The sequence below is a fragment of the Aphelocoma coerulescens genome, chromosome 6 (genome assembly GCF_041296385.1).
Source record: "Aphelocoma coerulescens isolate FSJ_1873_10779 chromosome 6, UR_Acoe_1.0, whole genome shotgun sequence".
NCBI classification, from domain to species: domain Eukaryota; kingdom Metazoa; phylum Chordata; class Aves; order Passeriformes; family Corvidae; genus Aphelocoma; species Aphelocoma coerulescens.
The window spans coordinates 25,640,803-25,655,628 of NC_091020.1; the positions used below are offsets into that span (position 1 = coordinate 25,640,803).

The following is a 14,826-nucleotide window of genomic DNA, read 5'->3' on the forward strand; positions in this document are numbered from 1 at the left end:
TCTTCTTTGAAATCATTTAATTAAAGAGTATCTAATGTTCTGTGCTTTTGGAATGCTAATATGTCGCCTTCCGCCTAGAAAACCTTGGGTCTTTTTCATTAATTATCATGGAAGAATTTCAACGTCAGAAGGAATTTTTTAAAGTTTTTTAAAATACATTTTAAAATCAAGTAATTCTGGTGATTTTTGTAAAACACAAAGAAACCTTTTGCTCTCCTGATGGACAGTTAGCTAAGGGACAATCTGAGGAGCAAGATTTTCCTTTTAGATGCATTGACTCGCCAAAGTGTTGGATTTCTCCAGCCCTGTTGTCTTCTGGGTTTAGGCCGATGTTTGTGTTTAATCATGTTCTCTCTTCCTTTTGCTGTGTTTTCTGTGTAATAAGCACCCAGGTCAAATCCTAAACTGGTATAAATCTGCTGGACTAAATGATTTCTGCCTGCTGCATTGCTGCTTTGCAGGGACTGATGTTTCATGCAGCACAAACAAGATTTTATGTGCTGAAAGCAGTTGTAACGTAAGAGCTGATGGGGTGTACCCAGTGCCAAGGAAAAGTAGGGAGGGGAACTGCAGTTAGAATTCCTATTGAGTACAGTTTTGGAGGCTTTCTGCATCCCCCCACCATGCTCGTTCCCATTCCTCCCTTCTCTCTCCTGCTCCCACCGAGTGCTCTGGCACCCCATACTGCTTTGGTTTCCATGGGTTTATCTTGGTCCAGGATGTGCCTTCTGTGCTGAGGAGCAGGAACTGCAGCTTCTTCTGTAGCTTGGCCTGAATGCTGTGGTGTTTCCTATCACTAATAACCCGCAATTAGGACGACACTAAGAATTGTTCTGGAGAGCCAGAAACAATCTACCTAATAAATCCATTCTACCAGACAAGTCCTTCCCCACTTGGTCACTTCTAACCTGAGCCACTTGTTCACGACAGCATTTGGCACAGGTTCTTCTTGTATCGTATCCTTCCCACTTGTCAGCTTCATGGAGCTTCTCTGTGAGGCAGAACTTGGATATAGACAGGTGTCCACAGCAAACCCACCACTTCGGACTCTCAGATATCCCCCACCCACCTTTCTCTCCCCGATCCCCATGAGATGAGAGTTTTCCAGGGGAGAGCATGACTGATTCCTGTGTGGTTGTTGTTTCATGGAGAACAGCACAATGCAGAGCAATTTTGGTGCAGCCTACAGAAGGAGTGGGGGGAGAGCAAAGCCAACAATGATTACAAAGCCCTGTATGACTACAGTGTAAACTGAGATGAACTAAGGGATGGCAGCACACTGGGGACACAGCAGGATCTGAATTACGCTCAGTGTGTGGAAGTCTTATCTTCTGCTTCTCTTTTGATTTCACAGGAAAATTTGTAACTCTTGTCTTTCTCCCACCTTCTTTGTTAGACTGGAATAATTAAAACAAAACAAAACAAAAAATCTCATAAGTGGCTTGGGTAAAAATGTAGATTAGTGAAAGACTTGGAATAATGACAAAAAAATTCTCTGCCCTCTAAACCTCACAATAAGGGTGATTAGATTTGGGTTCCATTTTGCTGGGTGCTAGGGTCAGGGGACGACCTTGCAACGCAGGCTGTGTACGAGGTGTCAGGAATGGGATGTTGTAAGAACAGGAAATTATTATTCATGACTGAATACCGTTTTCTGGCATTAAGCTCCAAGACTGTATCAGTTTCTGCAGCTGAGATTCATGAGACTTATTTGCTTAATGGAAGTATGAGTCTGGCTGACTCTGGTTCTTTCTTTGGTTTTGTCTCCCATGCTCAGAGTTTTTGGGCACTTCAGTCTCCGTTCTGAGTGGCAGCTGGTCAAGGTGGATTACAAGTCTCTCTTCAGCCGCAGGTGTACCAAGGATGACTACCAGACCTGGCATCTGCACAATCAGGTATTCCCACTCTGTAGGAGGGCATTGATGGGGGTTCCTTTTCCCCTACTCTGTGTTGCCAGAATGTAGTTGTTCTGCACAGAAAACCATATGGATTTTTTTGCATCCCTTGAAGAATGTGCGTGAATAAACATGGAGCCAGGCATCTATGGGCAAGTTCAGGAGATCACCTTCTATTTTTATGAAAATAATCCGTTGCACCAGCTGGATCTTTTTGGCCTCAATGCTTAGGCCAGTGTAAAACCACACCTTATGATTGAATTGTAGATGACAGTGAATTCTTTATAGCTCTGTCAGTGACTCATGAAAATAATTTTGTTTCAGTTTGCCTCTTATTTCCCCCACTCAAAAATGAAAATAAAAACATTTATTCATCCTGCAAGTCCTGCAGGTATCTGTAAAACTCTTGAATATCTGTAAAACCTGTGAATCTGAAAAGCTCTTGAATAAAAGACACCAGAGAAAACCAAATTATTTCATTTCTACTCAAGGATGCATGCTTTGCTTTTCATAGAGTGGCTTATTTTTGTGCTGGATATATTTAGGTCCTGAAGCGACTATAACTGAGAGGTCAATAACCTCTGCAGATTACTTATGGGTTGCTGGCTACCCAAATGATGTCCCACACCCTGCTGGGCAACATAACTAGAGCCAGAACCATTGTGAATGAAATCCATGAATGAGAAATGAACATTAATTTGGCAAGGATAAGATAATTGAAGTCATAGAATTGAAAAAATGAAAATAATTTAAATGAAAGAAAAGGGATGAAATATGTGTACCATTCAGTAATCTTGGGACTCACTGTTAATGGGAAAGAGAAGTATTTCAATTAGTTATTGTCTTTTTTCTTACTTCTATGCAGACAAATTATTTCTGCATCATAGAAAATTCTGTTTATAGCAACTCACCTAAATATCAAATGTTTCTTTTAGATTAGCTACTCCCAGTAGTGTTCTTGGAAACCTTTGCATTCAAAGAACCCAGTGAAGTATGGCATCAGAATTGTCTATAACAAAGCCAGCTCTATCACAGAAATAGCAAGGGAGTTCAGTTCTGTGTTCCACACCTGGATTTTGTCCCCTGCCCTGGGATTCAGGCCTGGATACTTGCTTCTGCAGAAGATTTTGTCTGACATGTGGAAGAAATCCTGTCGTACACCCACATTGTCTTTTCAGGATAATTCGTAGGGCTAGATATTGGTGGATGCCTTCTGAAATGTGGCATAAGTGGGTGGGATGGCTTGGGCATCCACCCAGGCATTTTGGGCACATTGTCATTAGCATCCCAACTCAATGCTGAACACACTGTGCTCATGAATCTTCCCTAGGAGACTTTTGATTTTGCAAAGCCACAAAAGAGAGCTGGACACTAACTCCCACCCTCCCAGTGGTAAATGCTTGTTTTCATTGCCTTTTGTGTCTTTTGAAAAAGTGCTCCATTTAAGACCCAGCTGCCACTACAACTGTGTTTCTCCTCTTGTTCCTTGGCTAATGAAGGGGGAGCCTTGTGTCATGGGAGAGAGGAAGATCTATAAAAAACGCAAGCCTGGAGCCCAGTGTTCCCTAGGTCGGGACTATTCCCAAACTGTGGTGTCTGAACCGTGTGTCTGTGGCCAAGGAGACTTTGAGTGGTGAGTATGTGACTCTGGGGACTTGTGCAGGGGCTGTATTTTTGTCCCAAAATACTTCCCAGAAAACCTTGTAGAAGAACTGGGTCTCGTGCAGCTTTGTGGCTGTGATCATACCATATAGCAGAGATGTGACCCCAAACCTGCTGAGTGAGGGAGGCTTCCCCTTCATCTGCAGGAAACATTTGTTAATTTCCAGGAGAAATCCAAGCCTGAAATTCAAAAGCAAAATAATTGCAAGTACTGATTGGCATTTTTTGTCTGTCATTCCAGAATAGTGACAGCCAGGACTTCTCTGGTCCAAAACATATTCCTTTCAGAGGAAAGAGGGAATTTCTCTGTCCTCACTCCCAAGGTCATTGACTACCTAGGGAGCAAGCCAGCAAAACATGCATTTTTATCATTATTCTCTTGAATTGCTGGGAACAATTTGTTGCTTTTTAACAATGTTTTATTGAGAAATTTCTGAAAGGGCTTCTGTGACATGACTGTACAGCCCACCCTTGTCAGATATAACTACTTGTTTTGCATAAATATTGGTGTTTCTAACTTAATGGGACCATAATTTTCAAATTGCTTTAAGGTCACTTTGAAAGCAGTTTAAAAATAAAGCAGGGAAAAAATGAGACACTGCTTGCTATTGCTTGACAATCAGAGATTGGAGATGGGAGAATGCATAAGTCAGGATCTCTGTACAAGGAATTCCTACATGGCATCTGTGATAAGCAATATTTCTAAGGTTTAAAACTGTCAATATCTGTAATGTTTGAGCTTAAATGATCAGAATGTCATTTAAATGGAATTCAAAATACCCTGCAAGCTGATCAGCTGAGAAAACATTTTAATCTTTATAGTAGGTTATCAGGATCAGTGTCTGACTTGGTACTGGTGTTATTCCTGAAAACTTCACTTACCTTCTAATGCTTTCTGAACACATGTGAGGCATGAGATCTGTACATTTATTTGGACTTAGGCCAGATGAGACTCATGGTTCTCTTTTAGAGCATGGACATACTGAAATGCAGCAAATTCAAGAAAAAATATAGACCAAAATATTTTCTTGAATATCATAGTTTGTCTTTAAGACAGTCACGGATATAGAACAAGAGATTCTCATCTTATCTGTATGGGTGTTTAATTTGTTCCTAGTGCCAAGATTACATCTGAGACTCCATATCTTGACTCATGAGATCTTTCCCCTTTGTTCTCATGATGGGAGCTTGCAGGACAAGCTATCTTGCCTTGCAGTATCTGGCCTTGGCATTGGCATAGGCCTCTGGGGTGAATCCAGCACCAGTCTCCAGAGATGCTCATGGATTTTATTTTGGTTTTTTTTTTTCCTTACACTATCTTTTACCTCACCAGCTTTGTATTTACACAGTGAAGTTTGTCTTTTCCAAGCTGGAAGTAGAAAACTGTGGTAGCTGAATTGGTCTTAAGTGCTGTTCTGCCTTGGGAAAAGGGTCTGCATCAGAATGCACCTTTTCAATCACTTGACGGGTTCCTCGCATGCATTCAGTGTCATTTTTGCTTAACTTCCCCACTAACATGAGAGAATATTGCTGTTAACCTTGTCAGTCCTGCAGAGGAAATGCAATTAGAGGACAACAAGCTGGCTTTTGTTTCAGACCCTGAACTGCCAACAGAATGTTAGCTTGCAAAATTGTTATAGCTGGTGATGGAGAATCAGAAGAAGCTCTCTGGTGAATTTTGATGTTACTCAGCAGGGCTGACTGGAAGAATATGTGGGACGGTACATTTGAGGAAAATACTGGCAGTGCTGGAAGTGCAGCACCAAGCTTGATTATTTTAAAAGTGATTTTCAGAGAGGAAGGGTGGACTCATCTGCTCTGATTTGTGACTTCTAAAGGATGAGACATTTGCTTAGTCAGTGGCAAGACACAGGTTATTCCAGAATATATTCTAGGTTCATCTGCCTTCTTTGGGACGTCAGTATGAGAAGGGGAGGTGGTTCAAAGTGCCTTTTTTTCTGCTGACTAAAAGGTGGACAGGACAGGTGAAAGGACAGCTCCTACTTTCACTTGATGCTCTTTCAAGAAAAATGGTTCCTTTTCAAGGGAAGATGTCCACTCTCTTCTGGCTGGGCTCACAGTTGCCAGTTGTTCTTGAAAGGACTGACTGGTCTGTCCCTTGTGTTGAACTGAGCAGGTCCTGTGGGGTGTCAGGGAAAGGAGGAGGGTCAGCAGCCAGGACTGGGTGAGTATGGTGACCAGCAAGTCCCAGCAGCTGGTCCCTCTGCTTCCCCCATAAGGAGGTTTGGAGCTGGTTCTGGGTTTGGAGCACCCCGTGCCACTTGCTGTGATGACACTTGCCTTCGAGAGCTATGGGGATAGGACAGATGACTGCAGGAGCCCTTCAGCACACGCTGTGAGGGCTGTGCTCCCTCTCATTTGGTCACAGTGCCCTTGCCCCTGTCTGCCTCACAGCTGCAGCGCTGTTCCCTGCAGTTAGATATGAGGCTGATCTAAAATCTGGGGACATAAATCATGATTATGCCCCAGTTCAACAAATCCTCCTGAGTCAGGATCAGGGGTGACCCCTGCCAACCCTTGCAGTCATTTCCAGAAGCAAATCCTGGCCTTTCTCTAACAGAGAGAATGGCAGAAGGATCTCATAAGTGTTATTAAAGAGCTCACTGAGCTTTCTTTTCCCTCCTCCTGCTTCTTTATTTACTCTGTCAAGATAGCTTTCCTGAGAAAGACAGCACAGCAGCTGGACTTGATTATTTCCTTAACTTATGCAAACCCTGGGGCTTATGAGAAGGAAGGTGGGCAGCATGTGAGGTTTTAATATACATTTACCAGAAGTTAATGAACAAGCACAGAACCTTGAGGGCACACAGCAATGTTGTCTTTAATTTTATTAAATATTTATGCAGCTCTTTTCTTCTTTCAGGCAAAGTACAGCTCCTCCTGAATATTTTTAATTACAAAGTCCCTGCCAGGCATTTTCAATTGTGCAGGTTGGACCCACTGAGAATGATTAAATTGAATGTTGAGAGAAAGAGCATTAGGGAATCTCCAAACCATTTAAAGTAGCTTACAGAATTTTTGCCCTCCAAAAAAAGAACAGTAACAGCCTGGGTCACTGGGGACATAGCACAATTTTGTCTCACCAAAGCTCTTCCTAGAGACTTTCTATTGGTAGTTCAGGCTCTGAACAGGGGAAGGATAAAACTCAGTGTCCTAAAGAGCACAGAATGCTTTCAAGACTGTGTCTTCTGTAGCATCTGTGTTTTCTCAGAGGTTTAGCGTATTGGCATTTGTTAACTTGCTGCAGGCAAAAATCCAGAATCTCTTTTTATTTGTCCTTTGAATCCAGCCTGTCAATAAAGACTATGCATAGGAGCCTGATCCAGAGCCTATTAAAACTTATGGAAAGCTTTGGGTTAATCCTATTGCTTCATCATTGTATTGGCACACAAAGGCAGCTGTAGAAAGAGGTTTTGGATATGGTTGTGTACACTTCCACTCTTAGGTGGTCCAAGGAAGCATCAATACCCTGGATTACCTTCACTGTGTGACACAATACCATGTAATCCTTAGACTACAAAGCTGGCTGTGTTTTAGTTTAGTGTTGGAAAAACATCAGCTGTTTTTTTCTCTTGGGCAAGTCACAGCTCAGGGAGCAGGGAGCCCATTAACATACGTAAATATACCTACTGTGGCTAGTTGTTCAGGAAGTGCTCCTAGTGTTTTATATTCCTAGCCACTGTTGGGAAAAAGTGACATTAGACTTAGAATTAGTCTGGCTTGTTCTAAAAGCAAAGACTGCAAAAAGCAAACAAACCAAAAGAACCCAAAAAGTGAAATTTAAGTTAGAGATTAGTAGGAAAAGAAATGAATGATACAATATTCATTCTGAATCTCAGTCATGTTTTGTTGCCAAATGAAACACAGTGCTCTGCAAGGTTGGTAGTTCTGGTGTTGTCAGGGATCAAATGCCTTCAGTGAATTGTGTTCCTGCCTCTCAGACAAGACCAGCACTTAGTCTCTGGATGAACCCAATCCATGATGCTGTGCCATCCCAACAGAGAACCACCAATACACACCTGCTTTGGGAACATCACCTAAAACTCTGAGCTGAATTTAGTGGAGGGTGCAGTGATCGACTCGTGACTTTGTCTCCACAGTGACTATGGATATGAGAGGCACAGCAACAACCAGTGTATCCCAGCCTTCTGGTTCAGCCCATCCTCCCTGTCCAAGGATTGCAACGTTGGTCAGAACTACTGGAACAGCACTGGGTAAGTATCACGGGGGGTCCGATGTTGGTCAGCTGTGACCTTCCTAGAGAGAGCGTCCTGCAAAGAACAACTCTTCCAGGGGTGCTGGCAGGCCTCCCTGGGCTGCAGGTGATTTCAGCAAGTGTAGCAACTTCTCTGCTACAAGTCTACAAGTGATACCAGCTCTTGTGAATCAGCTCTTTGTGAAATCACCCAAGGCAAACTCCAGGACAGAGAGAGAGAGGAGCCTCGTTTGGCAATTCCACAGAGGCAGCTTTTATTGTCCAGCAGCCCCTGTGAACGGGACAAAGACTCCCCAGTCAGGGGCAGAAACAGGGGCTTTTTATGGGATAGGCAGGAGGTGGGGTAGAAACCAATTAGCCAACAGGGTACAGGCTATTCCCATATAGAAACAAGGCATGCGGGGGGTGGTTCACTTCATCACCCTAACCCTGAGGAAGGTTGCTTATTTCTGGGGAGATTCTTTTGGCCTTCAGGCATCTCTCCAAGGGAGTGCAGGGGGCTCTTGTGCCAAGAGCTCACAGCCCTCCACAGGTAAGTGCATCTTGCAATCTCTCTGGTTTTGGTGACTACAGTAGACAAGAGAACTTGAATGGTTCTTTTTTTTCTTTGCATCCCATTATCCTCTTTTTCAGTCTTATTCATGAGGTGATGTTTGCAGCAGCATCTGTATGGAACATTGCCTTGTTCCTCAGAGACAGGGAGAAGCACGTTAACATAAGTGACATGTAGATACTGCAATGCCATCAAGTGATGTGTGATCCCTGGAGCCTAGACTTGGAGCTCCCCTTTGCTGCAAAATTAAAACACAAATCAAAAAGGTCTATCTGAGAGACAGCTGAACATTTAAAAGGATAGGTTTGAGGTATTTCACCCTGTATTTTATTGAGCTTCTTACTATCTTACAGCTCCTATTTATATCAGCTTCTAGGAAGGCTCAAATGAGCAATTTCTATCCTCTTTTATGTTTTTTTCCTCTGCCATTTTTACTTCGTACATACAACACCTTGCATTTCAGACAAGCTTCATGTGCTGATTTCTCCTGGTCTAACCCACAACAGATGTCGAGTGTTGGTTTATTATGGCAGCATCACTTTGCAAATGCTCTATCATGCAGGAAATGCTGTGAGACTTGGGTTTCACTGGCTGGTGCAAAATTGCAATATTCCTTCTAGGACAGGGCAGACCCTGTGGATTTTGTAGGGCTGATTCTGGGTCACGTGTCCTGCCTGCTCAATGGTTATGGCAGGAACCAGCCCTGTTCCTGGCTGGTTGGTGCACGTGGCTGGATGAAGTGAGGCTGCTGGGAGTCCAGAGGCATTTGACTTCAGAGACCCCCTTTCAGATGAAAAGTTGCTTTAAATATGGGATATAATTACAGGAGCCCTGGCCACTATGACTGCTTGTAGCCTTCTTGACAGAGAGCTGCAAGAAAATAGTTGGGGTTGGTGTGAAATTGGTAGAAAGGGTTAACCCCCCTCAACAACACTGGGAATAGCCAATTGTCTTGCTCTTCAGCCAACCTCTTCCAAGAAGAGCCAAGAGAAAACCCATACCTCAAATCATTTTAAAACCAAACTGGGCAAAGCCCTTAAAGCCCTTAGCATATTTTTCAAGTGCCCTCTAGCCCAATAGAGGCAGACAAAACCTAATAAAAGGCATAATTAAAAAGCTGGGATGCAGGATGCAATCCTGCAGGTGTTGGGGAGTTGGAGGAATTCTCTGCCTTTTAGCAGGGCAGAGTAATTCACCTCCACAATGTGCCTCTTGCCAGTGATGCTGCTGAGAATCTCTGAAGGTTGGATTGTGACTGGCTTGGCTTTCACTCATTTAATGAAGTGTTGGGTTTCTTTGATTCTTCCTTCCAGTGACGGGATCATGCAGGCAGTTAGCCTTTGAAAAAACACATGCATTAATGTGGAGAGACAAAGCAAAAACCAAACAAAGGAACTTTTCTGCCCACTGTCTGAGCCCAGTGTCCTTTTGTTACTGTTCCCCAGGTACCGAAGGATTGTGTCTAACAACTGCACAGATGGCTTGCGAGAGAAGTACATGGCCAAGATGGAGAAATGCCCTGGGAAAGCACCGCGGGGATTGCACATCCTCACCTCCGATGGGAAGCTGGTCATGGAGCAGGGACGCAATGCCACCTTCGTCATCCTTATGGAAGAGGTGTGTTAGTGGTCTCAGCAAGCTTCTCTCTGTATGGCAGGACTGTCATTCTTTTCCTTCACTTTTCAGGTTGCTGAGAGGAAAATAGCAGTCAAAGGGGATCATGAAACGGTGAATGGTCCTGAGATTTATGAGAATTAAGGAATTTAAGAGAATTGAGGGCTACAGGGACACATAAAAGCAGGTCATATTGGGTCACAGCAAAGGTGTTTGGTTATCTTGTCTATCAGTGATGATGAAGTTAATGCTGAAGAAAAATAAAGCTGGTCAAAAATCTATTTTCCCACTCACTTCTTGCTGCCTCTAGTGAACTGCAGTTTATGGAGCTTGTGAGGCAGAAGTGTTGTTTCTGTGGTGAACAATTCTGTATCTGGGGTACAAAGCTTTAACTTCAGCTTTTCTGGGAAAGGTTAAGAGCACTGGGAAACATGTTCACACTCATGGGGAGCAGTTAGGGGCACTGTTGTTTTGCAGTAGGAATTGAGTCTCCTCAAAGCATCTCTGAGCTCCCCAGCCCATATCTATTGTATTTATCTATTGGTACAGTTCCCTCTGTAGCCAACAGTAGCATAAGTAACACCATGCTTATGCCAAAAACATCAAAATGTTGAAGTTCCTCTGGCCAGGGACTGAGGTGGTGCTGGACAAACACAACTATTTTTTGTCACATTTTCTGTCCTGCGTATGTTATTTTTTGGGGCAGCACCTGGAGGCAGCTGAGGCAGACACACTTTCACACTAAGTTAAATTCTTATATAGTAGCTAAGTATTGCACTGGGACCACACTAATCTGACAGGGCCTCTTTACTGCTTCCTCAGAGGTTCATGCATGCTCTGCTTTTATACAAGGGGGATTTCTTGTCTACTTGCTGCTTCTTTCATATTCTGCAGACTTGACACGGTAAGACAATTTGTATAGACACTATGAGTGGGAGTTCAGAAAAGAACAGATATAATCTGAAAATTAGGAATCAACTAGTAATTTATTAAGGAACTCAAGTGGAACTGCTGTGTACGAAGAATGATAAACAGATGGGGAATAAGGCAGCAGTCAAGGTAGCTGAAGAGTGGAGTCTTTGCAAGGCTTCAGAGATTGAAGAGGCAGCTGAATAAATATGTGAGGGTGTTCACTCTTATGTCCACTGATGGAAAGATAGTGGTAGTTGGAAAAACATTTCACTGAAACAACCTTTTTTTTTCTACGGGAAGAGCATCTTTGGGAACATGTCTCTGTAGGTGAACAGCTTATTCCACAGAAAGTTGTGTGTTGAGTTTGTGTGATTTGTTTCTTAAAAGAATAGACTTTGAAGAAGAAAAGGAAAGGAACACTTAGATTTTGGAAGAAAGTGTTCCAGTCTTTTAGTGTGAACCTGAGAAGAATTGTGGTCAAAGAATTCCTTATGAGTTGGAAGAAATAATTTCAGTAGGAGGTCTTAATGATTACTGACCTTGGTGCCATACCGATTCATTCCTGGCTTCCTCCACCTTCTCTGGTCAGTCTGTTTACTGGTGGTTGCTTTGTACCTAAGTTTACACTTCCTTTCTGAGCCAAACAGCAGCCAGACCAGCCCTCCTATGGGTACATCTGTGTGGTCTCCATTCAGCTGTATCAGACTAGCCCTGATGAGCCAACAGTTCTTTCCTGCCTTCTACTACACACCCTCGATATATGGAGGTGACTGACCTTTAGGCTGTCAATGGTAAATGAAGACTTCATCATAGTTAATCAAAAACTGGGTTTCTCAGGATTTAGAGAATTAGCTTTAGTAGTATTCTTCACAGTGGTATTCAGAATATGTGCGTGGCAATGACTGTGGGCAAAGAAATGCAGAATGACTGATGATTTTGCAGTGTTTTCAGAAATATGGGGCTGGACTGTGATTTGGACTGTGTATACATGTAAGGGAACATGAGGAGATAAGAACCTTTTTAGACTTTTTCTTTAAATCTGAGTTTGTTTTTGATCACAAAAAAAGTATAAACTGCCAAATAGCTGTTGTGGAGTTGTGTTCTTGACCATGTCTGTTCACTGATTTCCATACTCAGAGCTCCAATCTCTGTGACAGCCCATAACTTCTTCCCTTTCAGTTATTTATGGGGCTTAAAGCAACAAAATGTACCTTTTGAATGTATATGGGTAGCAGTGATTTCTTTTTCCTTTTGAAATGCTTCCACTTGCCTTCTATTTTAATTTATATTTATAAACTCTGACATCTTTGTGTAGGACTAGCATGCTTGTTTTAGTATTTTATATACTGGATACAGAGGTATGGAAAGGAGAAAGAAAACATGATTAGTGTGATGGGCAGGCTTTGCATTGAAGACCCAGCTCATAATTGGGTGAAAAGATCATCTGCTGCTGTTTAGTCGTGAAAAATCTGTTCCTGCTTCTCTGTGTGAAACCTTCTCATTTCAGATAGAACCATATTGGAGAAGCAAGAAAGAAATAGAAAAGAGAATTTTCAGGCAAGGGAGATGAGCTGCTGTGGTTGGTGCCTGAGGTCATCAGTGATGAATCCAGCCCAGATGAAGTTTTTATCCTCTGTTCAGTATCTTCCGCATGAGATGAACTTGCGGTCTTAGTGCATTCCCTTGAGAAGTGGTTTTGAAAGGTTTAACAAGCTGTGGGAGCCTTTCTATCAAATAACTGAGCATCCCAAGAGTGTGATTTTGCTCCTGCTAGAGAATTTTTTAGAGTGACTTTAAAAACTCTCTGTCTAAAGGATGTTATTGACTACTCAATATTATAGATACGTTTTAGTGTCACTACCACTTTAGTCCTTTCTGATTGCTCTTTGGTTTGTACTGAACTTTTAATGTCCTAGTACGGCAGAGGTGAAAACAGTGCCCTGATCAAGTCAATAGCCAAAATTGCCCTGGCTCCCATGAAATGGGAATGATGGAGCAAGGAAGGAGAAAAATCTAACATATATAACCAAATACCCATATTTCAAAAACTACATGCAATAATCTTGATTATATGAGTATCTGAAGACACCAAGTATATACTCAAAGTAAATTCACATCTGAAAAACAGCATTCCTGTACTCTGCTTTCTTCATGCGGGTATAGTCTGTGAGGAGGATAAAGTCTGTGGGGGCTGCTAAGGTCCTGTTTATCTACACAGAGGACCTGCTCCACTGTGGTGTGGCTTCTTGTGTGTGCTCTCTGTGCATTTGCAACTATAATGGTATTTATGAGATGACTATAAAATATTTCTGAATTTCCCATTTAAAAAAAGGTAAATTTATGAGCAGAGATTTTTCAATTTTTTTTTTTTTTAACTTTAAAATCATATCCTTAGTATATCTAGGAATTGAGTTCAGTTTGGGGCTAGGAGCATCTCCAAAATGTAGTGGTATCTACTTCACCCGCAGTGAATACAGTGCAGATCTCTCATGAAAGGAAATTATTTGGCCCAGCACATCTTATATATATGCAGAAAGCTAAAGCTACAGAGATTTAATCTGAGTTGTAGTTCTATTTCAGTTTAGTGAAATCACTGCAGTGGGCTTTAGCTTTGTTTAAATTAGCCTTGTTTTGTGTTACATTAGTCAGCTGGGGGCAAGTATAAAATAAGGCTCCAAGAAACCGAGAAAACAGACACTTTTACTGTTCAACTACAGTAGTTGAAAGCATGATTTAAACTAGAATAGTGCAACTTCTGTCTCTAGACAATACCTGTGGTACTGGAATCTCTTGTCTGTTTTCCCCTCCTTCATTTAATAACTGTCATTGACAGTAATCCTAGAAGAGATTTTCTCATCATCTGCTTCATTCTCCTGTGTATCCAGGCCCTTTCTCTGTGTTGACTGACATTAGACAAAAAAACCTGTCAGTCCTCAATGTGGGACTCAACCTGTATAAATTCAGCCATCCTGAAGCTGCATGTCTAGCTGAAACTAGTCTTCTAAACTCTCCATCATCAGGGGTGGATATTTGCAAGAGATGATTCATGTCACCTGTTTCAGTTACCTTAGGATGGGCTGTCTGGTCTTTTGCTGTCTGTGTCTGGCCACTTTGGGGAATGACAGAACAAAGTTTAGCTTTTTTTGAAAAGTTACACAGCTTTGTGTCCTTGCTAATGAAGTGGAACTAAGTGGGATCAAGGGTAATATAAATCCTTTTTTATCAGCCCAGTTTCCTATCCAGCCTTCTCTTTTGCAGGGTGATCTCCAAAGGACAAACATCCAGCTTGATTTTGGAGATGGCATTGCAGTATCCTATGCCAATTTCAGCCCCGTGGAGGATGGCGTCCGACACGTGTATAAGAGTGCTGGAATCTTCCAGGTGATGGCGTATGCAGAGAACAGCCTGGGCTCAGACACTGCTGTCCTGTTCCTGCATGTGGTCTGTGAGTACTTCCATGTGCCACATTCCTTGGGTGAAAATCTGACCTCACTGAAAGTCGCTTCAGCTTCAGTGGGGGGCCTAAGAACAGATGAAAACCCGCACACATGTGCAGCTCCTGCTCTTCCAAAGGCTTGGGCTTCTAGACACTCTACTAACTTAAGTAGACTTTACTGAATTAAGGGAAAGGGAAGGGGTTTTTTATTTAGCACAAGGGTATTTGCAGTCCTCAGAGTTACAGGCAAAAGTTTGGAAATGCCTACTGGGCTTTCTGAAAGGGTCAGAGACCAAGCAGCATATGAAACAAAGTCTGAGTGTGTATTTTCTATACATGTCTCATTCCAAGAGGTTGGGATTAAACTACTAAATTTGGAGTCACTTATTCAGAACTTCAGAGTTTACAGTTCTAATTTAATGAAGTAAAAGCATTATGCTGAGCATGCTTCCCGAGATATGAATGTACTGAGTGCTAATGTGCTGCTTTTCACATTTCATGTGTTTGACATGTATCC

At 42.4% G+C, this 14,826-nt stretch overlaps 1 protein-coding gene across 7 annotated transcripts in view; it reads left to right on the forward strand.

Moving 5' to 3' along the window:
• The window catches only part of SORCS3 (sortilin related VPS10 domain containing receptor 3), a 241,436-nt gene that overhangs the window by 205,052 nt on the left and 21,558 nt on the right, over positions 1 to 14,826 (forward strand). For all 7 annotated transcript variants that reach the window (XM_069019975.1, XM_069019977.1, XM_069019980.1 and 4 more), the window contains 5 exons: positions 1,778 to 1,895; positions 3,395 to 3,528; positions 7,679 to 7,792; positions 9,793 to 9,964; positions 14,132 to 14,318. In XM_069019975.1, the coding sequence (XP_068876076.1) occupies positions 1,778 to 1,895; positions 3,395 to 3,528; positions 7,679 to 7,792; positions 9,793 to 9,964; positions 14,132 to 14,318 (725 nt within the window). The remainder of the gene's footprint in view (positions 1 to 1,777; positions 1,896 to 3,394; positions 3,529 to 7,678; positions 7,793 to 9,792; positions 9,965 to 14,131; positions 14,319 to 14,826) is intronic.